General features: G+C 40.8%; 1 protein-coding gene across 1 annotated transcript in view; it reads right to left on the bottom strand.

Annotated features, from left to right (window-relative positions):
* Positions 1-27,493, bottom strand: part of Ush2a (usherin) — a 681,657-nt gene that overhangs the window by 465,359 nt on the left and 188,805 nt on the right. Inside the window, exons 20-21 of the mRNA XM_034512972.2 lie at positions 25,081-25,225; positions 11,078-11,299 (exon numbers count right to left, since the gene is read on the bottom strand). Coding sequence (XP_034368863.1) covers positions 11,078-11,299; positions 25,081-25,225 — 367 coding nt within the window. The remainder of the gene's footprint in view (positions 1-11,077; positions 11,300-25,080; positions 25,226-27,493) is intronic.

Genomic DNA, 27,493 nt, shown 5'->3' with positions numbered 1-27,493 from the left:
TAAGGGAGAGAAAAGTTTAGTTTCTGTAGAAGTACATTAAAGATATCAGTAGTCTAGACTTGACATGGGAGAAAGGTGAAGGCTGCTGGAAAAATCTTTATGGGCACACTCAAGCTAGCACTTTAATGATGTGTAGCAATTAAATAGATAAGAAGATAGAGATGTGTAACTTTAATTTTTTTCAAACCTTATTTTTAATAATGGTTCTTAAATGCTTTAATCTCCTTTCTGGCCCACCACCCACCAGAGGTAGAAAAGGAAGGATACATGGGAAGTGGACCTGTTTAGAAAGGTTCTTTGGAGCAACTGCTGTCTGTGTTGTCTGGAAATTGGCAGTTTAGTTCACAGGTCAGCAGGCAGCAGCAGCTCAATCCATTCACCAACACTTCAGGAATACACCAGCAGTCTAGTTTGATAGAGTCTGGTTAGCAACAGTGGTGTGTCACCTAGCAGAGACAGCCAGGTCTCAGCCTCAGCTTGAGTCAGCAGGAGGGACCAGGAGGAACACTAGGAGAAGTTCTTGGCTGTGCCTCTCTCAGGGAAGAGAAGATCAGAAAAGTAGTGAGACCCACAAGCATTGTACAGCTAGTTGTACCAACAAGCCAAGCTCTGTCTCCATCACTCTGTAGAGTCCTATTTATACCTTTCAAACATCACGTGTCTTCCATGTGACTGGCCTCGGCACAGATCTTTCCACAGCATGGGCACCCAATCATCCTGAGTCCTCAGAGTGCCAACAAATGCAGCTCAACTACACAATGTAAGGTGGACCAATACATGCCTGTTGTTAGCAAAGAACCCTTTATTATGTGTCTTTTTACATGCTTGCTTTAGCAGAACATTCTCTCTCCTGTGTCTGCTTCAGCAAAACGTTCCAAGTCTGCCTTAGTCTTTCACACCTGTGTCCACTTTAACCAAAAATTCTGCATGTCTTTGCCCCAGCAAAACACCATCCAACCAACTTTCCAAACAACCCTTAAGTTTCCACTTCAGAGATGGGCTTTTGAGCATCAAGTGACTGGTGACAGGTAAGAACAGCAGTATGTCCCCAGACATGAGTATCCTAGAGAATAGAATACATTGAGGCAAAGCAGCTGAACCCAAAGATGACCAGAGAGCTGGATGGGAAAGCAAGATGTGGGTGGAGAGAAGAAGGTAATGGGCAAGAGGTGAGAGCTTGTGTAGAACTGGGGACATTTTAAGCGGTGATAAACAATGAAAAAAAAAAAGGTGATAGGTTGGCCTATAGCCTACTTGTGAGAGAGACTTCCCGGGGAGTCACAAACCAGTCAGTTCTGGGATTCCACTAAAGGCTAAAGACAAGAATTCTAAGACATGGATAAGAAGAGTGGCCAGCATAGGACAATGTACTCCAAAATGAAAACCCTCATAGAACACCAGTCAGGGGCTTTATGCTGTCATTATGTTGGCAAGTACTAAAGAAGGAACATGTACAGAAGAAAACAAAGAACAGATACTGAGGACAAAGCAGCTATTGTTTTCAGTTTCCTGGTTGCATTAAACCAGGAATCTGTAAGGGGAGGTTCTGATGTTAGAAGTTCTGTTCACCAACTGGTTCTTGATTTGTCAGTAAAGAAGGCCAGGGACCAATTGCTGGGCAGAAGGTACATGTGAGACTTCCAGGTCCCAAAAGGAACAGGCAGATGCAAGGAAGGAGAGATGTCTTTTTGGCCATGATTTGGAACAAGATCACAGCAATCATGTGAGGTCTTATGGTGGGGAACTTGGACCTGTGGCCTCTGCTACAGGTGGGTGGCCAAGGATATTTGGCAGGGGCTAAGTGGGACTAGCCACTGAAGTTTAGGGCAAGTGGAGAGACAGAGATAATAAATTGGTAAGGGTATGCTTTTATAAGTGGGAGATATCTGCACCCAGCAATTGTACCAAGAAGGCAAATTGTAAAGAAATTAACTGTGTGTGTTTCATCCCCAGGTTCAAGGGTCTTGGGTGGGAGCTGGTAGAGAGGTCACCTCCCAGAGCTGAAGGCTGGTAAACAAAAGGGAAGCTGGGAGGGGTTAATAGCATGGCCTTTCCAGACAAAGGCGGTAGCTTTTAAAACAACACACTACAGGGGTCATGAAGTTATTCACATGGACTTCATTGGGAATCCCTATTACCTCCCTGTTGAAACAAATGAGTGGGACCACACAGACAGGGCAACTTGGATGGACATCAGTCTGTCTGGGCAGGGATTCAGTCTCCATCTCCAGAGTCTGCAATGCTTCTCCTTTGAAGCTGCATGCCACACCAAAGACTTAGAGGAAACCACTCTTCAGTCAAGATTATGGGAGTAACTGAGCTTCCTCTCCTGAGTCCACTAACCAAAGCTCCAGGGCCACATTTGCAGCCCTTTTAATAGACATGCCTTACATATTGTCTGCATAATCTTATTTAAAACTTCCCCACTCATATAGACCTGTTAGCACATGGTCTCTGGAAACATCTCCCTAGGTCACTGGAATCATCTTTGAAATCTTGAGCATCTCAGCGGTGATATGATTCAGAATCTGTTCTAAATAATAAGAAGGAAACTTTACCTATTATGAATGTCTAATGTTAAAATGAGTGTGGTGCTTTAGATATTTCCAAAGAATTATTTGGAAAACATATGTAAAACATGCAACATATGTAAAATCAAAATCCAGGCTTCCATGACTATATCAAGCATTATACTTCATTTCTGTTGCAAGTCCTACTATATATCTATACTGGATGAAAATAAGAAACAATTAACCTGTGGTCTCTGAATACAGAATGCTATAGAGTATGCCAATGTTTAAGAGCAGTGAAATATTTGGAAAGACACCAGAATGGCCACTGTTAGCATTCCTTCAAGGCTCTGCCCAACAGTTACCTAGCAATAGCCAGGTACAAGCCTGGATTGCTATAAAAGGACTGCTTAGCCTCCATTTCTTTCTCTGGCTTTTCTCTCTGGTCTGTCTCTCTTCCTCCCTCTGTTCTCTCCCACCCCTCTTCTCCTCTCTCTCCATGTGTTCTCAGCCAGCCTCTTTCCTTGTCTCCCCTCTCTTTTCTGTCCCTCTCTCTCCTTTCTTTTCCACACTCCCTTCTCACTCTCCTTCTCATTCCCCCAAATAAACTTCATTTTATACTAGACCCGTCTAAGGCTGGTACCTTGGGCAAGGGGAGGGGGATGCATCAGCATAGACCCACTAAGGTACCCCCTCCCTCTGCATCATGCCACCACATGACAAAACATCAATGATTCATCATTTGAAAAGTCGCTAGAGTCTAAGCACAGATATCTGAGCATGTGTTTATGAGTATGACATTTGTGCAGGTTATATATCAAGAAATAACACATCTGTTTACTGATGAAAGAGATGCAACAGGGAAATTCTGTGAGTTGATTCGTAGAGTTTGCAGTGCTCGGTTCAGTGAAAATATCCTGACAGGATTGGGACAGTTTGCCTTACTGGCAACTAAAACGTGTGTGGTGTATGTAATATATTACATACATATTACATACATATGTGTATATAATGTACTGAGACCTGAACTCAGTACCTTGCTCTTGCTGGGCACTATATCTACCACAAAACTTTTAAAATCATTATTTCAAAGAAAGGATAATTATAATAAAAAGATGTGAAGACTTAAACATGGGTTTTCATAAATCAGCCTTTATGATGAATTTGCTGAGCTGCAGAAATGGCACCTTTCCCCACCCCCCATCTTATCATGCCATGAATGCAATATCCAAAGCGTTTCCTGAGCACCTCTTTAGGCCCTATTCCCTAGAACTAGCAAAGGTGATCACGGTGAAGTTTGCTCCTGAGATGCCCAGTTATTATGGCACAGTCTGACTTCTGCTATTCTGAGGTGAGCACATGAACCTGTCTCTCACAGGCTGTATAGGTGAGCTCACCGAGCCGCACTCATCTCCTCTGAAGCTGTCACTCAGCATTTGCCTACCATCAGCACATCCTGGAGGCTTGAAGGCCATTGCTCCTTGGCTCCCCTGCTGCATGCTCTTCCTTCTCCTGTTCTCTGTTGCACCTTTTGTTTATCCATCAGCTAGGCCACTAAGTAGACCCACAGGTTTGTTTCCCAACAAAGAATGCTGATATCAAATATCAAAAGTTAAGCAAAATTTGCGACTGAAATCTATTATGTAAAAACTTAAGTTGTTTTTGTTTTTTTCTCTTTTATTTCTTGGCACCTTCTGGCCAAATTACTTGTTTCTACTATAAGGAAAACAGAAGGACATGAGGGTGTTGGAGGTCAGAATTACTGTGCTTTTTCCTAACTAGTCTATCTGAAAAAGTTTGCCCAATTGATGCCTTCTCTCTGCTTACAATCAGATTAGTTTTAATGAAGTACTTAAATGTCCCAGTCACCCAAAATAATAATAAAGCATAAAACCCATACAATAGAAGACCTAAAAAGACATAAAATGCATGCCCTTAAGGACTATTGATTTGGGATGTGGTGTGTTTCTCTTTCTGTACTTGCTAATTCCTTGTATTTGTGTCCTGAAGCATCTTTACTTGGGCATCTTGGAGAAGGTAAGTACATGAGATCAACATGAATGACAATCATTTAGTGTCCTTGAGCACCATGAGGGAAGGAGAGGGTGTCAGCCGCAGGATACTCAGCGCCAGTGATTGCATTTCTCCTGAAGACAAATAAAATGGAATTACATGCAGACACATGTGTGCACACATCTCCCTGGTGGCTGCTACAAAGATCTCCCCAGAGGCAGGCGTTGCTTCCTGGGCAGGGTCAGCAGTGGAGGGAGTTAAAAAGGCTGGAGTGATTGGCATCCAGATACTACAGCAGTCAAACCTTCCCTCAAATGATCATGGACTTGATTTACTAACAGGGAGAAGTTACAGGGAGAGAGAGGGCAGATCACCTTTTCGAGGCCAGTCTAGCTGATTTCAGTTTTTCACTTTTACATGGAAAAAGCAAAATTCTTTGTGTAAATAAGATACATTCTCTCTGCATTCCTGGGTGGAAATACTAAACAAGAACATGGTTTTCTTTTATGCCCAGCAGGTGCAGATATCCCATTGGAGTTGGACAAGGGGGAGGAGGCTGGTCTGGATAGAGAAAGTATGGTTGGCTGTATGCAAGCAGGAAGGTGTTGCTTCAAAGTAACTGTGTGGTTGCCTAATTCTAACATTGTGAAATAGATTTCAATTTGCTATTTTTATATACCCACTTGAACCACTTCAAGAACAAAATATTCATTCTGTGATCATGCTCTTGTTATCTCCATATCACAGCCTTCAGAATAGAGAAGAGTAAATTTCTATAAATCTTAAGTTAGAAACACCATATTTCATGAGCAAATCAAAACACAATACTTGACTTAAAATTCCAGAGCCTTGGCCTGGTGAGATTGCTCGGTGACTGTGGTTACTATTCTTGCAGAGAAAGTGGTTTGGTTCCCAGCACCTATATAGTGGCTCACAATCACCTGTAACTCCCAAGCTAGGGGGATCTTATGCCTTCTTTGACCACTGACTGCCTCACACACATGGTACACGTATATTAACACTCAAGCACACACAGGTACACATGAAGTAAATTTTAAATGAAATAAATTTATAAAAAATATTTGCCTGAGTTTTAAACAATCTGATTCTTTAGTAATGACACAAGTTTGAATTTGAGGGATCTACACACATATTTTATGGGCACAGATTGGAGCTTGAGGAACCGAGAATGTTAACATTTGATACAGACCTCAATTTCGTTGATGGGGAATGTATGACCTTATTCTCAGCAATCTCCCCAGTATTAAATCCACTTAGCTTTTATAAGATCCACTAGACTCATATGATCTTCAAGATTCATTAGATCCATTGAGTTTTCATATTCACAAAGACACAAAGCTACCATCAGTAGCAAAACCAAGCATCGTATTTTAGTATAGAAAATTTCATATAACTAATCCCAGATATAACACTTAGCCAAACATATCTTGTATCAATGAGAATGAATAAATGAATAGATAGGACATTCATTGATCTTTGGTTAATATTACAGAAAATTCTTACTCAGAAAAGCTGCCACTTATAGTAGGCACCTGAATATTATTAATGGCATGGTAGCTTGTAGCTGGTGTTTAAAGAGAAGTGAGCAGTATGTGTGTAATCACAGTGCACAGCACATTAGCCAGACTACCCCCTTTCATTCCTCCTCTCCTACCTCCAAGTAATCAATACAGTGTAGTTATGCCAGATATAAAAAATAGTCACAGAAAACTATAGGTTTGTACAAATGTGCTTAGCTAATAAATAAGGCAGCATAGATATACAGTAAGTGTATTTACTCTGCTTTCAAAGTCCTCACTTTTATTCATAAAGACACAAGAAGCTAATTCATGGTCATGAATTTATACTGTGAAATAAAGGATTGATACTATAATAGATTCAACCTCAGGATTAGCGCCTTGAAAATCCTGTGTATCAGAAGACAAAACAAAACAAGACGTCTTAAAGAACAAAGCTTAATCAGCTTCATTATTTTGCTTGAAGGTAGAATTCATAATCCTTATCTTAATAATTTGCAATATTAAACAGCATTTGGAATAGATATCTGGGTGCTTTGTTTTCATGTTGTCGGTTATAAATTTGAAGGCGAATATGTACAGGAGATTCACGTTTTCTTCACTGCAGTGAGAGTTTATATGGAGACCTGAAGGCACTGCTCCTGAGCCCGGAATGTATTATGAGTATGATTACACAAGCCATCACTAATGGGGCAGGGCACATTTCCCCCCAGATAAACCTATAGTGGCACACATTACCAGATAGTTGCCTCTGTGTTTTGCTCTCCATGTTTTGGGAAATATTTTAGTGAGCATTTCAGATTTGATGGAAACAGCTAAAAATAAGGACTACCTTGTTAGTCTTGAAGCTAAGAGCTTGTAGTAGATAGGTCATATTGGGGGGCACTGGGGTCTGCTCATTAGATTGAACACATAACATGAGCACTGCAAAATATATAGACAAGTGAGAACTGGGCTTCCTGCCTCAGCCAGCAGTCGAGCTCCTTGTAGCTCCATGGAACTAATTTCCAGGCATCTAATACATTCAGATGTCCTTGGAAACATGACAAATAAGTCAACAAGCGAACACATCTTCTGGAGTTTACTTCATAACCAATAAAGTAACTAAAACATGAATCCAAACCTGTGGCAGTGTTAGCTCCTTCTCAGAATCATTATCTTATTTCTCATTTCCTAACTTTGGAGCAATAGTCTTCAGAAATCCCCTAAAGTGTGGTCAAGCCCCAGCTCTTGGCTCAGAGTTGCTTCAGTGCCTGATCCAAACTTGACTTCAGTAGTACCAGGACCTGGGAAAATTGCATGTATGGCTCCATCTTCTCATGCCTCATAAGGGTGGAGTCCTTGTGTGGGGCACAAGAAGAACAATAAAAGGCTGGGGTAATACTGACTACACTTAGCTCTCTCTTTTTTGGGAAGGTAGATATATTTAAAGAAAGCTGGGAAGTTGGTTTTGAGGGGCTAAGGAGACAGCTTGGGTCAAGACAGTGCTTACTGAAGGTGTAAGCCCAAGGATATGAGTTTGAAACATAAAGCTCACAAGTTATTTTTTGTTTTGTTTTGTTTTTTTTGTTTTTTGGGGTTTTTTTAATAATAAAAAAAATATGCAGGGTGGCTCACACTTGTGATCCCAGTGCCTGGGAGGTAAAGAGAGGTGAGTCTGTGGGAGTGCTCTGAACAGCCTGTCTGGTCTATTTGGTAAGTTCAAGGTCAGTGAGAGAACCTGTCTGAAAGAGAAGATGCGGTGCCGAATGAATGACATTCCTGTTCATATATACCATGTCAACACACACAGGCACATGCACAGGCACGCGCGCGCGCGCGCGCGCGCGCACACACACACACACACACACACACACACACGTATGCATTTGCTCTTGCATGTATTCCTAGCCACACACAAATGTAGTTTTGAAAACCTGTTCTAACTCACTAACTGGATAAATGCATAAATGTAGATAAATGACCCATCTCAATAAAATAATAGAATCATTTAAGCAAACCTGGTAGCTATACCAAAGGATCAAGCCAATTATGCAGGTTGTTTAAAGAATTAAAAGGAGGATTGTAGAGACAGCTAAGTAGTTAAAAGCATTTGCTGCTCTTACAACACACTAGAGTTTAATTCCCAGCACCCAAATGGGACTGGGGATTACAACTGCCTGTAACTCCAGATCTAGGGAGTCTGACTCCATTTTCACCGCTATGGGCACCAGGATGCACATACAAGTGCACATACTCACACTCAGACACACATGCACATGGCATTAAAAATTATCTATCTATCTATCTATCTATCTATCTATCTATCTATCTATCTATCTATCTACCATCTTTATCTCTTTCTCTCATGTGTTAAAGAAGTCTTAAGTAACATCAAACTACTGCTTCATCATGAAAGTCAGCCATGTCCCTTCCTTTTCTCAGGAAAATCACCAATGCTCTGGGGAGTAGTTCCAGAGCAGACTGAGATGTGCAGCCCACGAATATTCTCTGTGCAGCTGGAGGCTGTGCAGCAGACAGAAGGATCTTGCTCAGTGAAGCCGGTGGTGTTTATGGCTTAAGATTTTTAAAGTGGAATTTGGAAATGTTCCCAGATGCTGCATCTGCCCCTGGCCCTTCCACCTCGGAGGATGAGGCCAGTGAGGGAGAGAGCAAGGATAACTAAATTTATTAGGAATGGACAGGCTACTCTATCTTTCAGCACAGCAACAGTAGGCGATCCCATCAAAAACCTGTCTGTTGGCTGGCCTGCAAATCCAATCTGACATACTTACAGCAGCCAGACCCAGCCGAATGGAGGCAGCGCGCTGTTTTCTGAAAGAAATTCATCCCAAGCCAAATGTTCAACCAGGGATACAGCTTCTATTTCCATCTGAGAGAGCGTCCACCAGCTGAGATCTCCTCTTACAACCTACTTTGACTTTCTTCTGTAGTTTCTCCAGTATAAAAAATTTTAGGCAGAAGTTCAGGAACTTGGATTTAATTTTTAATTATGATGGTTTTGATGTGTGGGGAAAATAGTTAAGCACACATTAATCTCAATATATCTCAGCTAACAGGTAATCATGATTTACGACAAGCGTACATCAGGAACCAGTCTCACCCATAAGCCAACTGTTTACTCCTTTAGGTAAATCAAAGCAGTGTGACATTTGCTTTTCCATGTCAAATTCCACCTCATTGTAATGTGTGAATTTACATATATAATATTTATAAAATATGGCCTTTTAACTTTTTTCACATATTAAATATCTGAGTTTATATAATAATATAAAGCCTTTACTTCGTGTGCCCATTTTAATTTGTGTGTGTGTGTGTGTGTGTGTGTGTGTGTGTGTGTTGTTTCATGTATGTAAAGGTAGGCAGTCAAGCCATGGAGTGTGGAGGTCATAGGACAACCTTTGGTGTAGGTCCTCGTAAGTCATTGACCTCGTTTGAGAAAGAATATCCTACACAGGACAGGCTAACTGGCCTGAAGCTTTCTGATGTGCTCCTGTCTCCAACTCCCACCATGCCACAGAAGTGTTAGCCTTACAGCCATGGATTTCCACCTCTGGCTTTAACTTCCATTCTGGAGATCGGAATTCAGCTCTTCACACTTACATGGGAAATGTGTTATCCACAGAGCCATCTCTTCTGCCTCCTTGTAAATTTTTTTTTAAACAGATATACAAAGTCTGGACATAAGTCCCCATAGTTTCCGGAGTATACTCGAATAGTGCTGCTTGGGAGTATAATAGAAACCAATGGTTGTCTAGACTGTTCTGGAAATAGTAAGGCTAGAAGCCCAAAACATAGGAAATAAGGCCATGGAAGTGGAAGGTCTGATCTGCTTTGATTTAAATGTTTCACAGACTTATTATGGCAGTTTGAATGATATTGGCCCTCATATGGTCTTGTATTTACATGCTTAGTCCCCAGCTGATGAGCAGTCAGGCAAGGATTTGGAGGTGTGACCTTGTTGCTGGAAGTGTGTCTTTAGTGAGGGGGTGGTGTTGAGGTATCAAAATCCCAGGTCAGGCCTAGTCTGTCTGTCTGTCTGTGTCTGTCTGTCTGTCTGTCTGTCTGTCTGTCTGCCTCTGTCTGTCTGTCTGTCTGTCTGTCTGTCTCTCTGTCTGTCTGTCTGTCTGTCTGTCTCTCTGTGTGTCTGTCTCTGTCTGTCTGTCTGTCTCTCTCTCTCTCTCTCTGCCAACTGTCTGAGGATCAGGATGTAGCTACTTCCCCCAACTCTATATCTGCCTGTGTGCTGCCATACTTTCTGCCATGAAGAAATTTGAAGCAAGTCTCCAATTAAATGGTTCTTTTATAAGAGTAGTCTTGATCATGGTGTCTCTTCACAGTAATAGAACAGTGACTAAGAACTTCCTTTTTACATGTGGATTATTTGCATTGATTTTCATGTTTCCAAATACTTCCTTAACTGTTCACATCAAGTTTTGAAACACTTTTAAATTTTGTGCTTGCACCAGGAACCTCCTTGGCTTTGCTACAGCACCTGCCTGGAGAATTTGGGTCCCCTAGACTAGTGTCCACCAATATTTCCAACAGAACTGGAGATATTAATAGCTGTTGTGGACTCAACTCTAATAAATAAAACAGCCCTTAAGTATCTGATGTATTCCTCTCCCCTATAAGGGTGGATTTGTTTCTTCTGAGTCTTTTCACAAGCTTTGGTGACCACATGCGTTCTCAGTAGGCATGAGGCATTTCTCAAGCCTCTTCAGAAACAGGATGTAACACACTCTAGTACTTAACAACAGAGGCTGCCTGAGGACACACTTTGATCCAATGAGGCTGGCTTTCCTCTCTCCCCTTTCCTCCCTTGCCTCCTGATCTGCCCCCCAAACAATCCTAAAGGAATGATGTGTTGACACAATCAGGCTACCGTTATAAAAAGGCTGAGTTCATATTTCTATAAATAGCCACCATAAAAAATTTATTGTAAAGAGATATCAAAATAATAGACAACACCTTGGGGCGTAGCACTTCTCAAATAAAAGTGTCAAATACACTTACCTATAAAATCTGGGTGAGCTGTTCTGGGAAATCTGCAGTAACCATCTCCCACAAAGCGGGTTCCCTTTGTTATAGCAGCCGTGGCAGCTGGGAGGGAGGACTTCCTCCTTTCTAGATGGTACAAAGGAGGTGGGCCATTGACTTCTGCAGGAGGAAGCCAACTGATATGGACTGTAGTACTGTTGACTCCTGTCACCACGGGAGACCTTAGCTGAGCAGGAGCTGAAGGACACAGAAGGACAATGAATGACATAGATAGAAATACCCTTGGGTACATCACACTTAAAGTCAATTGTGATCACAGGTGTCTACACAGTTCTATGAATGAAAAATAGGATGCAGAGTTGATCTCGAAAATGAGTAAAGAAAATTTAAATGACTAACAAATTCCTAACTCAAAACATATGCACATTGTCAAAGATTTTTCTTACAAATATTTTTATTTTATATACATACATACATACATACATACAAACATACATACATAGAAATATTATAGCCATTATAGGTACCCTGTTTCCTTGTTTATTACCTCCTTGCCTGGCTCTCTTTCTAGATGTCTCTGGATGAACAGAAACTGACTTATTTGGAAACTGCTAAGCCTCCTTGATTTGTGGCCAGCCTACAACCAGCACTGCTAACTAAGGCAGAGCCTCTTGTCCTGACCTGTACTAACCTGGTACTGACCAGGTTGCAGAAATAAGGGACATAGGCAAGGGGAAATGAGAGGGAGGGGTGCCCTTCCAGCACCCTTCCTGATATGGGTGATTTTCCCCAAGCATGTCCCAAAAATGAATTGGTAATATAGGATTAATGATTTAGGTTTTTCAATGTTTATTTTGTTGTATTATTTTTTTTTTTTACCATACTTAGAGTTTAATCTAGAGGGTCTCACATGCTAGGCAAACACTCTACCTCCCAGCTACAGGCTCAATTTGTACTTTGTTTTCATGCATTTGAAATGATACAGTGTGTATTTCCTGCCTGGGATATCTGGGATATAGTGAGGAACATCTTTGTATCTTCTCTCTCTCTCTCTCTCTCTCTCTCTCTCTCTCTCTCTCTCTCTTTCCTCTTCCTCCTCCTCCTCCTCCTCCTCCTCCTCCTCCTCCTCCTCCTCCTCCTCCTCTTCTTCCTCTCTGCAAGGCAGTCATTTTCATGTGAAATTTCCTGATTTTTATCCTAGACTTAGAACTGATAGAAATTAAAGCAGACAGACAAGCAAACACCACTCTGAAAGCCAAACAGAGCATCCAATCATGCAGGGACAATGAGTTCTAGGTACTGTAATAGCTGGAACATGTATGGACCTGAAGCCACCATGCCACCAGCCATGGCCTGAGACTTGTCTCAGTAATTACTCAGTGACCACTGCTGAGGACAGTGAGACCTGAAACATTCATAGCTCCTGAATAGTGACAACTCCTTGGAGTTGCTAAGAAACTCTACTAGTAAACAGTAATTAAAAACTTTCCGTGTCCTCCACTGAAAGGAAAACCTGACTAACAACTGAGTTATTGAAAGTGAAGGCCAGTGTTCAAGCATGATACCTTCTTTGTTTGCTTGTTTGGGATGGGGTTTATCTATATAATTCTTCCTGGTATGGAACTTACTATGTAGACCAAGCTGCCCTGGAACCCACAATTCTTGAGTTGCCTCCTGAACTTGCCTCTCAGTGCTGGAATTAAAAGAATGGACCATCATGGCCAAACACCATGATCTCTTACAGGCTAACATGCATCCCCACTTTAATCATGTAGGCTGAATTAGAAAGAGAAGAGAGGAATCCATACAACTGTATCCAAGGGTTTTGACCAAGAACCCAAACTATGTTTGTGGACTTTTATTTTTTACTTGTATTAACACAGCTTTGTATAGAAAAGTATTTCCTGTTTTGTTGCAGCCCGAGCTGCCCCACGCTTGGGGGCCAAAATATTGAGGACTGCTCTATCAATGTTGGAACCTGCATTGCCAAAAGCCTTGGGGGTTAAACTGTTAGAGCTCACACTGCCCCAAGCTGCTCCGGTCTGCTGGTCAGGGTTCAGCAAGAGAGAGAGTGAGGACGGACGGGAAGAATGGAGACCAGACAGAGTGTGATTCAATTCCATTTATTCTTCAGTCTTTCTTCTTCTCTCCAAGTCCCAAGTCTTGAGTTCCTAGTCCCTACTTCCTAGTCCCTAGTGCCTCCAAGTTCCAAGTTACTTCTTCCAAGTGCTGAGTGCCTAATACCTCTGCCTAATTCCAACTTCCAAGTTGTACTCTCTAACCTAATTCCTAGTTCCAAGTTGTACTCTAAGTTGTACTGCCTAGAGCCAAGTGTCTTCTACCTAATGTCAAGTAATCTGTTGCTCCTCCAAGTTGTACTCTCTAACCTAATTTCTAGTTCCAAGTTGTACTGTAAGTTGTACTGTCTAATCCTAATGTCTAATTCTCTGTTCTCCCTCCAAGTTGTACTCTCTGAAGTGTCTGATTCTCTGTTCCTCTCTTCTGTCTGCCTCTCGCCTTTTATATGTCTCACTTCTAAGCCACGCCTCTAAGTCATGCCTTTAATCATGCCCTTGGGTCTTGTCTCTAAATCAGATCTCTAAGTCATGCCCTTAAATCACACACCTTTAACTCTCACACACCGAAGGGAAAATCCTGGGTATCTAAAGCAAGATGTTATCAGAGTGTGCTCAGCTGTTGTAGGCTATTGTAATCACGTCTCTTATCAGGGTATATGGCTCAAGATGGCTGAAAGGATGATAGCCACCTTCTGTCAGCTCCCCACACTGTTTCAAGAAACATATCGATGTGAGTCAAAGAGCAGAAATCCATAAAGCATGACATGAAATTCACCTTGAGAGCATCGAAAGGAATATTACCAGTTATCTTGAGGTACTGGCCAACTTTCTAAAGAGAAGCAGCCAGCTAGAGTTTTACTTTACCTTTGAGATGGAACAGAGCAAAAAGTCCATTGACTTAAATAGAAAATTATCAACTGTACTCATCTGCTGCTGCAGGAATCTGTGTGATCTCTTTATACATGTATGAGTTTTATATGCATGGCTTCTCTTGGTACTCTCTGCCAAGACACAGCTAAATGGCATGTTTTCACTTGTCATTTCAATAATCCAAAACAAAATAATGAGATACACCAGCCTGAAACTCTCTGTCCCAAGCTTGTGTTTGGAGATAAAACTCTTTCATAATTTTTTCAGGCCACCTATGCTTGCTTAAAGAATCAGGTAGGCAAGAAGGCCCACCATTATCTTAGTCTTGAGCTTTACAATGCAAACAAAAGAACAATTAATGTGTTTTTCTTTAAAATTTGACTTTTTATATGTGTGCATGTCCATGTGTTGCTCTTTTCTGTGTGTGTATGTATGTGTGTGTTTATGAGTATGTGTGTATATGTGTGTGTGTGTGTGTGTGTGTGTTTATATATATGTATGTGTGGGGGGCTATAGCTTGTTTGTGGGCATGGGTCTTGTTGGACTGAGTTGTGGTTCCCACGCATGTCTGCCATCCCAGGCAGCTGGAACCATGTCTCAGAGGGCATAAGCATGGGAATTTGACTGAGTTCATTCCATGCAGCACCCGGCAGACACTGGGCTATGGGACGCTGGGCTGTGAGAATCCACTGAGCTCCACTCCAGGTATGGGGAGATTCTGGTCTGAGGTCCCACAGGGGCAGAGTTCTTGGATTGAGGGTCTCCGGGCCAAGATAGCTGGTAGGAGACCGATGGCCTCAGCCCTTGAGCACCCAGGCACTGCTGGGAGACCACAGAGGGACTGAGATGGTGGGGGCATACAGGCTGGACTGGCTGTCAGCCGAGAGGGATGAGGGAGAGAAGCTCCAGTGGCGCCCCACTGGGTAGAGACTCTTGGTCATGGTGACTCCCTTGGCTGGGTCATGGCTGGCTAGGCAGCTAGCTTGCTTGAGTTGGTGGGCTCTGTGGCTAGAATGCCTGGTGGAAGATTAGGCAGCGGCTCATTGGTTGAAGACCCTCTTACGGTTCTCCACGGTGGGCCCAAAAGACCCAAGGAATTCCAATAAGCAATTGGAATGGTTTTGGTTAGTCACTTCCAGAGGAGGTGTTGGATGAGAGCTAATTACTTACCTTACTGCTTAAGAGAGAGAAAACCTAAACTTCCAACTGGTATGTTGTTGCTTCACAGGGGAGTCAACCATAGTTGTTTGCAGGGTGGGTATCCTACTGAGCTGTGCTTTTCACAGGCAGAGGAGGGAACTGAGTGGAACTGTCTATCAATTAAACTGGATGGACATACACACACACACACACACACACACACACACACACAGAGAGAGAGAGAGAGAGACAGACAGAGAGAGAGAGAGAGAGAGAGAGAGAGAGAGAGAGAGAGCTTAGAGTAAGAAGAGTCATTTGTCAGATTACCAAAACAAAGTGATTATAGACACACAAATGTGTTTTAAAATAGTTTGTAATCATAGCACAGCAAATGAAGAGATAACGTTAAGTAAAAAATTTCAACTTTAGATATCTAGAGATATTTTACTTTAATTTCCTATGCTACAAATATTTTAGCAAAACCATTCACACCTTATATTATTTGCCTGGGTTTTTCTATCTGAAAACTGAGGAGGAATTTTCAGCACAATATATCAACAATAACTCAATGAACAATCTACCTAATCCTCTTGAGATAGACTCTCTCATTGATTCTGGAACTCTTCTTTTTTTGGAAAGCTAGACTGGCTGCCCAAGAAGCCCCAGCAATTCTTTCATTCCTACCCCACCTCCAGCATTGGGGTAAGCAACACCCACATGCAGCCAGATGTGGCTTTCATGTGGGACCTGAGGGTCTGCACTTACAAAGTAAGTGCTCATACCCACGAAGACAACTCCTCAGCTCCCCAATAATGTTATATTTTATATAAAAAAGTCTCCTAAAATGCTCAGCTAATCTACACCTTTATGCCGCATTTGTTACCTTATTATCTGATTAACAGCATGCTGTAACGAATAAATTTACACTTGCAAAATTTATGGAGTGTGGAGTCTTAAGCAAGACAGTCTCACAGGTCTGTTGAATCAAACCTCTTCATTTATTTTCAAAACCTTGTGTATGAAGTCTGTGTGGATTAGTTATTCACTGTGACCAAGTATCATCTATTTCCTGCTGTGAGTCTGGGCATCAAGACATGACCAGAGTTTCCAGAAGGTTCAGGGTGTGTAGGGTTTAGACTAACAGAGGATATCCTTAGGCACTTTGTCAAAAGAAAATTTGAGGTGGAAACTTAGAGTTCTTTGGAAAGTCAGTTGTGTTGGACGGTGCTTTGCTGGGGCAAAGATATAAAGGAGTGTTATCCTGAAGTGGACACAGGTGAAAGACCAAGGCAGACTCATGAAGGAATGTTTCACTGAAGCAGACAGAGGAGAAAGGATGTTCTGCTAAAGCAGGCATGTGAAAGGACACGTGATGAAGGATACTTTGCTAATGGCAAACATGTATTCGTCCACTTTATGTTGCATAGGTGAACTCCATTTGTTGAGATTCAAAGAGAGAAACACACCAAATAGTTACGGTGGCGTGCTGCAGTTTCTTGCTGCTTCTGCAGATTGGCGCTGATTGGTACAATGATATCAGCTGAGACAGACTCATGTGCTGTGGTAAGACCGATGGAGGACACATGATGTTTGGCGGGAGTATAAGAAGGACTCCTGGACAGTGTCTAAGGCTGAGAGCTAGGCTTGCTTATAGAGTTAGCTGTGTAATGTTAAATCTCGACTCTTCACTGATCTTCACTTCACTGAGAGAAGCACATCTGAGAACTTCTCCTGGTGTTCCTGTTGGCTCTCTGGCCCTTTCCTGCTGACTTGTGTGGCTTCAGCTGAGGCCTGGCTGTCTCTGTTAGGTCATGTCACTGCTGCCGATTCGCGTTTGCTATTCTGACTCTACCAAATTGGACTGCTGGTGTATCCATGAAGTGTTTGTGAGTGGATCGAGTTGCTGCTGCTGACCTGTGAACTGAACTGCAGATTTTCAGAAACAACAAACAGGAGCTGCTCCAAGAGCCGTTTTTAAACAGGTCCACTTCCCCCGCATCCTCTCTATTTCACTGTTTCTGGAAGGTGGTTGGGTAGAAGGGAGATTAAAGCATTTGAGAACCATTAAAAATACGGATTGAAAAAAAATTAAAGTTACAAAAATTGTTTTGACTTTTTCTCAAAGATCTAAAACCATTGTCAAAAAATGTTACTTTCCAAACATTGCTAGGCTTGAACATCTGCACGTAAGCTCTGAGACCAGGACCTAAGAATGAGTCCCCAGGTGGCAGCAACTCTGTTCAGCAACCAGTATATAGAAGAGGGAAGGCATTTCCATCAGAGCCTAGATGTCACTCACTGCTGCCCTACTGACAAACTCTTACCTGACTCCACGAAACAAAATGCATTTCTCTACTTGCTGTGTGCTCCCTCAACAGCATCATGTGAGTGAGTGCACAGTGGAAATGTTCTTGTCCGTCATCTGCTCTCTCTTTTGTTTAGTTAGGTTTTCACTGAGAGACACAGTTGAGTTGAGATGAACTGAATAGTGATTCTCAATTAGAAAAACAGCAAGTGGGTTGACATACGAGTCTCCATAGACTTCAGGAAAGCTGACCATCGTCCCTTTCAGTGGCCAGCCTTCATTTCTTTACCCTGAATGTGGCACACGGCATGCTCTTTTTATGTGTGCCATGTCACAGAAAGGCTACAAAGCACGACTTTCAGAGAACTCACATGAACTTGGTTCCTAAACATTGCCATCGCTGTCTTTCAAGTGATGGTAGATCAGTTGTTCATAACTAACACTGCCCACGTCTAGAGAGAAGAGGACCCATTATTTCTGAACTACACACAGGGTACTGAAGGTGACAGCCACCACCGCCATTCAGTGAAGTCCAGCATTAATATAAGAGGTAGTTGCTCTGACTGTAATTATGGCATCCTTGCAACACAAACTTGAAGCTTTTATGGGGCCTGTGCAATTAGGATCTTAAACGTATCGGAACGCTTGCCTGTCTGACAGCCCTGTATTGATTTTTTAATCATTTTCAAGTCTCTTCCAGCACAAATAAATGTACTGTAGTTACAGTTAATGCGCTGTGTACACGCATTAAACATGGGTGTGACACAATTTATTATTTTGTGATATATGGAATCCAAATGGTCCATCTCAGAAAGTGTCCCAGCTCTCAGGTCTGTGTGGGTGTTACCGTTGTCCTTGGTGCTCCGAATTCTTTAACTTCGAACAGTGAGAGACCTTTTCTTAATAAGATACTTAGGCCTCCCAAAAATAAAATAGGAGGGGTGCTGCATATAAATCTTTTATATATGCCACTGAGGGAGAAAAAAATTTAATAGCCTAGCAGAGAAGAGAGTTTGTATTTTCCTAAAGGGGTCACTGTGAGACCAACGGAGACTGCTCACTAGCAGTTTTGCCTGTTCAATTTCTTCCCTTGAAGTTTTGTTTCATGTATTTATTTTTGAGGGTGTATCTGTCAACATTTTGGGGGGCCCTTGAGCCTCTCTAATTCTGTCCAGTTTTATATATTTCAGTTGTTACTTTAATGATCTTCAGATGATACAGATGGAGAACGCAGCAGAGGTAAAGTTCTCTTTTGCAAAGGTGATTTCTACATGGCCTTTCTGCATGCCCAAAAGGCCACCAGGAAGCCTGACAAAAGTCACTATCCAAATGCAGTCCTGGCCCCAGAGGTCATCGCACTTTTCATGAGCCAGCCTTTTCCTCAGGTACATCTGCAGCCCTCCAAAGTGGAGTCGGTGAGTAAAAAGCAGTTAATTTGTGTTGTGTTAGAAATAATATCATTTTAGTTTTAGCATCGAAGACAGATGCCAGCATTTCTCTGGGAACAGATGGCATTTCTGTCTAATAGTGCATCTCTGTATTAGTAAGGTCTGTTGTGTATACAAACAGTAATAAACACTAGGTAAGGATCAAAATAAATTTTAATTGTTGACATTAAACCCTGGCAGCACAGACTAAGGCTGCAATATTCCTTTTTCAAGTCTGACACACTTACTAATGCTGCAAAATCCTTTCTGAAGGCTGCCAGGACCCAGTTACATTGAAAGTATGTTTACACAGTCCTGGTTAGGTGTCAGCCAGGGTACCTGACTCCACATGAGAGCCATGGCATTAGTTCCATTATGTATGAAGATTATTTTTAATGTTCCTAAAGAAGGTAATGCAGACTTAAGAAGCAAAAGAGTGCCCATGTGATTGTTCCATCGGGGCCACAGTATTGTTATTATTATTATTATTATTATTATTATTATTATTATTATTATTCGAACTACTTTTTTTAACCTTGCTAAATAAAGATTTCCCATCAAACTTGTCATGCTAGATGCCAAGTTGGATAGTCCTAACCTTCCCCTCAAAAAGACATTACCCTGTATCTTGTTTACCCAGTCTGCAGGGCTTTGCAGACAATCTCAGTTTCTCCAGCCATGATTTCCATGGGCTTGTGCTGGAGGTCAAATGTGCCAACAGCACGGAGCCCTTTCTCATAACACCTCCAGTGGTCTAGCGTTACACAATGCCCCTCATTTATTTTGGGAAGCTGCCGTGTTTAAAAATAATTGTAACAAAAATTAAGAAGAACACTCAGGTTAGCTTGGCTTTCAGATGCCCGATCCATAACAAACATGCTTTGCAAACATATCTCTTTAAAAAAAATGGATGTTATTTTTTTTTAATCACGAAAAATATATTGCTCCCACCATATGGGACGAGCAACGACTCACCAACCGATTTAAGATGCAGCATATTGAGCTGACCATATGTTCCAATGCTGTTGAATGGCTGAGTGATTCATGCCCGTCACAATGTAGTATATCAATTAAAGCCCCTTGAAGTCTGCATGATTTGTGCCTCTGTTATTAAACCCTGCTAATTCATCCCACTTACACATCTGTTATAAATCTCTAGGAGAGCTGCATGATTCATGGCAATCTGTGAGCATGCTACAGCAAATTCTTCTCCTTGTAATTAACAGTAAATTGTTTTACTGCCATGCAATGAATTTTTCAGTTATATCGCAAATGAACTCCTAAATGTGCGGGTTTTTTTTTTCCCCTAAGAACTGACTTATATCATTAGGCAATTAAAAAGTATTGCTTTGAACCAAAAGCTTTTAATCAAGAGGAATACAACTTAAATATTGCTTAAGAGCCCTGGCAATTTGACATGGTTTTTGCAAGTGCAAAAATAATCTCCACTGAGAGAGAAAACAGACAGAAAGGGTCCATGTGTCAGGGTCTCCTTTCTGAGAGGCAGGGGAGTGCCCATGAATGGCACACAGGAGGGAAGTCAAGTTTCTACCCAGATATTCTTTATCTTGGATGGGTCTTAAGTCATCTGCTGCTCCCAAATTTCTCAGGCCGCTTTACACCACTCTCATTGTAGAATACTGTCTTTGCTTTTGAAATAAATAATTGGATAATTAGCCAGGTCGAATCATCAGAGGACTCCAGGGCTGTTCAAGTGTTCTTGTCAAAGGTGAAGCGAATTCATTTCGGCTCTGCAGATCTTCCAAGGGCCTTTGATTTTTTTTCTCCCTCGCTTTCTTGGCAGCAGCCTCAGATTCACGAGTCCATACATCAAGTCAGTAGTTTTTAAACAACAAATGGAATTAAATTCAAAGAAGGGAAACTAATTGAAGGACAGCGACAAAAAGTGTCGGGCGATGTGCTTTTTAATATGGCCTGCCACATTTGCATGATAATTTTTGTCTTTTTAGCATGGAGCAGAAAGCGACTAGCTTAATGAAGGATTATTCAAGACAGGAAGGAACAAAATGCATTCATAACGAGGAACAAAGATGGAATTATGAGACGGAAACTGGCAACCTCACAGAAAGAACTGGATGATTGCCTTACACTCTAGGAATAAAGAGGTGGAAAAATATTTATATTAGTATTCACTAATGACTATATAGACAAGATTGTTGTAATTAAAAGTATAAATTAACATATTAAGAGTGCTTGTTTAATCACTCTGGGTTCTATTCACAATGAAAAGACTTATGTCCCCTGCATTCAAACAAGCCACATTTCCAACCCAGGAGAAGGGAGATGTACACTCTACTTTAGGTTCAGAGAGAAAACTTAACACACTTCTAGCTACTTGCTTAAAAGACAGGCACTTCTCTGCTTCTAGTCTAGAAGCCAGTGACAGGTAAAGAAAACAACACAATATATCTTTAGAAATGAATCTCCCAAAGGTAGATTTATGCCTGACTGACTGTGGAAAAGATAGAAAGAAATCCACGTTTCCTCAATGAAGACGGTAAAATTATATAGATGTGTAACACTGATTTGAAGAAGGTCCAGCTCATCTGGTAACTTCCCTGAGATAACCAGGAGTGATTCCACAACCATTAAGGCAAGATTTCCCAATTGCTCCTTGGAGACCCCATCCCTCAGATCTGTTCAGAACTTTGCAGGTACCAAATCCAGATCTGATACAACACTCACGGTGAAGTGCACCTATTCTATCAATGCACCTGAAATATTTAAATTAAATCATCTGCTTCTCAAGCTTTTCCATGAAAACAGCCAGATAAAACTTCACAATTCTCTTTTTAAAAATAGTGACAGATATTGTACTGAAGAGAAGCCCCTGTTGTGACCCCTCACTTCTAAGCAGCTAAATGCCTATCTTGATTTGTGACTTTCCACTACAATGGTGCTGAATGGCAGGCCTCCATACCTCCACTTGGACTTAAGAGTTAAAAGGCCTACAGACCCACAATGAGTAACCCCGCAGTTAACCAAAGTAATAGAGCAGAGAGAGTCATACCGTGGATGGTCAATTTTCATTGCTTATTTTTATGATGTCCAACCTATGAGTCTTATTTAGAAAAAAACATAAGCACCTATTGAAAATAAGAGGCATGAAGAATACAATAGCTATTGAGCTCTGCTTGCAGACAAAGAAAAACTGATTGTTCTTCTCGCTTATCTGACTATACCTGCAAATGGTGCATTTTACACTGAAACAAACATGACAAAAAAACATCTTCCCACTATCACTGCATGCATTACTTTTATTGTCAGATGAGAAATCACATTCCTGACAGCCTACCCTGATGGCTAACACTAAGTTCTCTGTAGTTTCTGAAAGCCACTGGAACAATTTTTCCCATCAGAATAGAAATGATTTCCTCCCAGGAACAGAAGCTAATGTAATGGTTTAAATAGAAACTGGGTAAACAAATGTTTATCAAAACTTCAAAGTTTTGAAAAAAACTTTTTATCAAACTTTTATCAAACTTTTATCAAACTTTTTATCAAACTTTTATCAAAACTTCAAAGTTTTGAAAAAAACTTTTTCAAAAAAACTTTGAATTTTCTTAAGGCACCATCTTCCACTGCTCAGTCCTTTATACCCAGCTTCAGCTCAGGTCATGGCAGGGACATGTCCCCCCACCTCCATCTTTATGTGTGCCTCTCTTGCTCTCTGGCATTAAAAGTAACAAGCCCCTTTTAGAACTTTCCAGATGGGACTCCTTCTCTGATCTCTCTGTTTTCTTGCTTCTCTCTTGCCATGTCCCCACACACATGCACTTGCCCCTACGCTTTCCTTCAGCCTGTATCACTGCATCTTCTCTCCCTCACTGACTCACTTGCACTGTAGATCCTCTCTGTCTTTCTACAGGGGATTATAAACCATCAGATTCGTATGCTCTGCTTCTAGCTTCCTGTAGCCACCATGGCTACACCAAGCAATCAAACATAAACACATGGGTTTGTTTTCCCATCTGTTCATCTTTCCCATTTCAGTGAACAGAAACACCACTCTCTACTCGAATATTACTGTCATCTTCAGTTTTTTCCCCTCTTCTGAACCTGTGGATAGTTTCCCTATGACACCATGCATGTCATTTGTCAGTCTTCACTTCTACGCATTGAGCAGCGTCCCTTAGTCCCCACTGAGAAAGACTGTGAGAACCTATGCTTATCTCCCCAGAAGGTATTGCCAGAGAGGTCTTGGTAAACTAGAAATTTCATCATAGCAATAGCTAGAACAGTGCCAACCCCTAACATTGTGACTAGTACATTTTATACACTCAGTGAATAGATATAAATGTCTTTATCAGTTAACCAAGTCCATCTACAGTAGCACCCAGTGACTTGATGGTGTAACCTCCAAACTCAAAGCCATGCATCCTCTGCTCTATCCCCATGCCTTTTTCTCTGCTAAGAATCCTAGCACATTTTCTCATGCCAATCATTCTACTAGATGTTAATTCCTTAAACTAACCACCGTGTGCATTGTCTTTAGGATTCCCACAGACTTTTGAACATTCAATAGCTGCTTTCTAATTGGAGATTTTACAAGATAATGTATAAATGATGTGCTTAGGGGGTACATATATGACTTTATGCTATAAACGACACATTTGAAAATTGTAATTTGAACACAAATTTTTAAATTTTATTTGGCTCTAATTTTTATTTATTTTATCTTATTTTATATGTATGGTTGTTCTGCCTGCACATATGCTTGTTTACCAGCTGTGTGTCTATTGCCCTTGGAGGCCAGAAGAAGGCACTGGATGCCCTGGAACTGAAGTTGAAGATGGTTGTGGGTTGCCATGTGGTTGCCGGGGAAATGAATCTGATACAGATTAGAAAAACACATGGGAGATGTTACTATGAATTCAGTTGTATCCAACAGCACTGGATGATTTCACAATTCTTTGCCTCATGGGGGGCTGGGGTCCCAGCTTTGACTAGCCTCCTTGCTAGGGTTCTCCATCCAACACTCTACCAGAGGTCAATCTTCAGCTTGTGTTTAACCTCTGTTGTATTTTCTTCAAGCTTTGAGATTGAATGCCCTTTCAAATTTTGTCCACAATTGTGTCATTTTTTGCCTAAAGTAGATAGAATCCACCCCTCGTATTCAAATTTATTACCTTTGAATCATAGCGTTCATAAAAATAAATAGGCTTATAGGAAAAGTATGGACTCCATATGATTTAATATATTGGGTACTCCATAAATGTACTTACACCTCTGGAATACATGTAGATTAAACATATCAGTACACAAATAAGTCAGTCATTGAGGTAATAAACAACACTGTCACGGAATTTGGATGTCCTTCAGGTCAATTGAAAATTGTAACAAGCAATAGTAATTGTGTGACATAATTCGCACTGAATTACTTTTCCCAGAAATGAGGACAGAATTGCTAGAATTAGACCTACGGCCAGTAGGGTGACAATTAAACATATGTTCATACAATACTTATAATTCATCTGGGAATCCCCTAACCTCTGTACATGCAGACATGCCCCATAAAGAGAAGCTAAGACTTGCAGAATAGCTGACAGAAACACTGACAAATGAAAGTATTCTAAATGCTGTTACTAGAGAATATAGATGGTGGGGGTGCATGTGGTCAGCTTGGTGTAAATCTAGTTGGCTCTTAGTAATGCAAGCAAACATGATATAAACCAAATTGTAAGATTTAACGAGTCTCCTATTACATTGTGCAGACTTGGAGGATCTTTATTAATCATGAATAAAATAATATATAAGCAATTTCCTATCAAACAGATGAAACATCTAGCAGCAGGCAACTTAGGCATTGCCAGAGAGCATCATAGGACAGGAGTTGATAGACCCAACAATTTAAGGAAGAGATATCATGTGAATATTTCTAATAGGACCACTCCTAAGTTCATCTCACAACTTACCAGGAAATTCAGAGATCCTACTTAGATGCTGAGCACAGGAACCATTCTCTTTTCGTATCTAATCTGGGGCTCTTCTGATGTGCCCATAACCCTTAGCTATATGTCTTGCTTTGTTTAAAAACTCAAGATAAAGCACATTCAGAATTGCTGGTGAAGCAGCAGTGAACAGAAAAGACATATATGAAGTCCAAAGTGCAGGAGACCTGCAGGTATTTATTCTCAACATGAATGTATTTCTTCATATTCACTGGAATGTACTTACCTGCTGCTAGGGTTTGTCCTGATCCCAAAGCACTGGTTACACAGCTCAGTGAATTGCAGATGGAGACAGCAAAGCTGTAGATCCTATAAGGCTTGAGTCCCGTTACAATGTAAGACTTGTCTTGGGACTTAGCAAAATGCACCAGCTTCAAGGCAAAATAACAGTAATCGTAATCAGATAAAAATCAACGCACAGCATACAATCTTGGCATTCAAAAACAAAATTCAAACGGAGGGAATTTGTGCCAACTCCTATTTGGGAAAGAGATTTTCAAAAAAAAAGTCCCAACAAGCTGAGGTTTAATTGATGATTATACAATCACACTGCTTTATGAGGTAATAATGCAGTTCCTGAGTGGATAACTGAGAAGACAGAGTTATGGCCTCATAAAGCAGCATGGATGTATGATTATTGTCACCAATGGTAGAGATAAAGATGGTGACACTGACACACTTACTGTGAAAAAGTCCAAACCAAGCCAACAGTAGCACAGGGTGGGGATGCCACATGCTACTTGGTGGTAGCGCAGGGGACAATGCCATGGTGCTAAATCGGGCTACCTATCTCTTGCTTTAAGATGCCACAGTAGAAAGGGAAAAAGAATAGATGCTTTTTCTCTTAAGTCAAACCTCATTTACCTTTCTTATCCAAACAAACACATACAATTAGGTTGACAGTTACGTGTTTTGGGAATATTGTTATCATTATACATTTTCAACTGAAAGTACAAGGTCTAAGTAAAGGAAATGAGGAAGGACACTATAAGCAAATAGTTAAATAGCCAACACAGAATTCATCCTATCAGGACTAGGACCAATCACAAGCAAGTATGAAAACTTACTTAGACTAAAGACACAAATTATATTTGGGAGAACTATCACAGAAACATAATCATGAATATAAATTATTTTTCTTAGGGCTACCAACATATACTCATGGACTATGTTCTGGCGGTTTGGTCAACCATGGACTAGACTACATATGTGATTGTTTGTGGCCCTTTGCAATCTTAAGAGATGAATGTTTATATTACTTAGGAGGCCATAGCTATTTAATGGCCTAACACAAGCAGTCAAATATTTATGGTACTGCCCATATAAATCAATGGTAGCACCAGGACTACAATACTATAGGTCATACAGCTGTGTACAGTACAGGAGACTTGGTAATTATAAAAATAAGTATGGTGTTGATATATTTGCTACAGTTTCCTTTTCACTTGGGTATGATCTTTATAATTATAAAAGGCTATGGTGAAAGCCTGCTGAATTATATCAGTAACAGCCCCAAAATCTTGTGTTTACCATGATCTTGGTTCTCTTAAGAGACTATGCAGTCACTGATATAGTCCTTAGGTTCAGCATTCATATAAAATGATACATGATAAATAAACACAGGTGAAGATGCTCACAGAGTTTAGTAACAGCATTTAGTCTGAGGTATTTTCCCTACAGGAACACAACAAAACATACTGGAAATGTTTATCTAGGTATTGACTTCAAAATTATATGAGCCTAAGAATACAAAAAAAAAAAAAAAAAAAAAAATAGCTAAAGCACAAGTGTGAGCTAAAACGCCAATGATAAATATGGATTCTAAGGATCAAAGGCAGAATACCAGTCCTATTTATAAATTTACCTAAACAACAACATTATAGATTATTTGTACTGTAATCTGTGTAAACTGAAAAATGTGTTATTATACTACATGTTGTTTTTATCATGAGATCACTGAAAAAGTCATATATACAGATGGAGAAGGATAAAAATCATGAGCGTCTTATTGACTCTTTATCTTGCCCAATAATAAACATCTGTGTTATGTGTATATGTTCTCTCCACTAAGACAGCTCAGAAAAAAGGCAAATATATTCACAGTGAATTAAATAGGGTCTCTCAAAAATACATGTCTACCCAGAACTTGAGATTTTTACCTTGTAAAATGAGGCATTTGTGTAGGTAATGAGTTAACACATCTTATATTTAGGGTTAGCTTTTAATCTTACAATTGGTATCATTATAGGAGGAAAGAAAAAAATCCACAGACAGAGGGGGTGGAGCAGATGAGTCAGAGATGGGAAATATGTTGGCACAATGCAATGAGTGTTACCAAGCATCTGGAGGAAACTGGAAGAAGCAGCTACAGAAGTCCTCTCGGGTAGCAGGGCTCTCCCAGAAGCCTAATCTGAGTCTTCTGGCCTCTAAAATCTGAGAGGATCAATGCATGCCATTGTAACCTACCCAGTGTATAATGATTCTGATGGTGGTATCAGAAAACAGACAGTGTGGAAGTTAAAGAGCCTCGGATTTCTACCCTATTTGTGGCAACTATAGAGCTTATTCTGGTTCTGCAACTCTGTGGGGGATCAGCTGATGCCTTTCTACTGAGGCACTGCATCTCAGATTTTTAGTCT

Source organism: Arvicanthis niloticus, chromosome 10 (genome assembly GCF_011762505.2).
Source record: "Arvicanthis niloticus isolate mArvNil1 chromosome 10, mArvNil1.pat.X, whole genome shotgun sequence".
Lineage (NCBI taxonomy): Eukaryota > Metazoa > Chordata > Mammalia > Rodentia > Muridae > Arvicanthis > Arvicanthis niloticus.
This window is presented reverse-complemented; position numbering and strand designations above follow the sequence as displayed.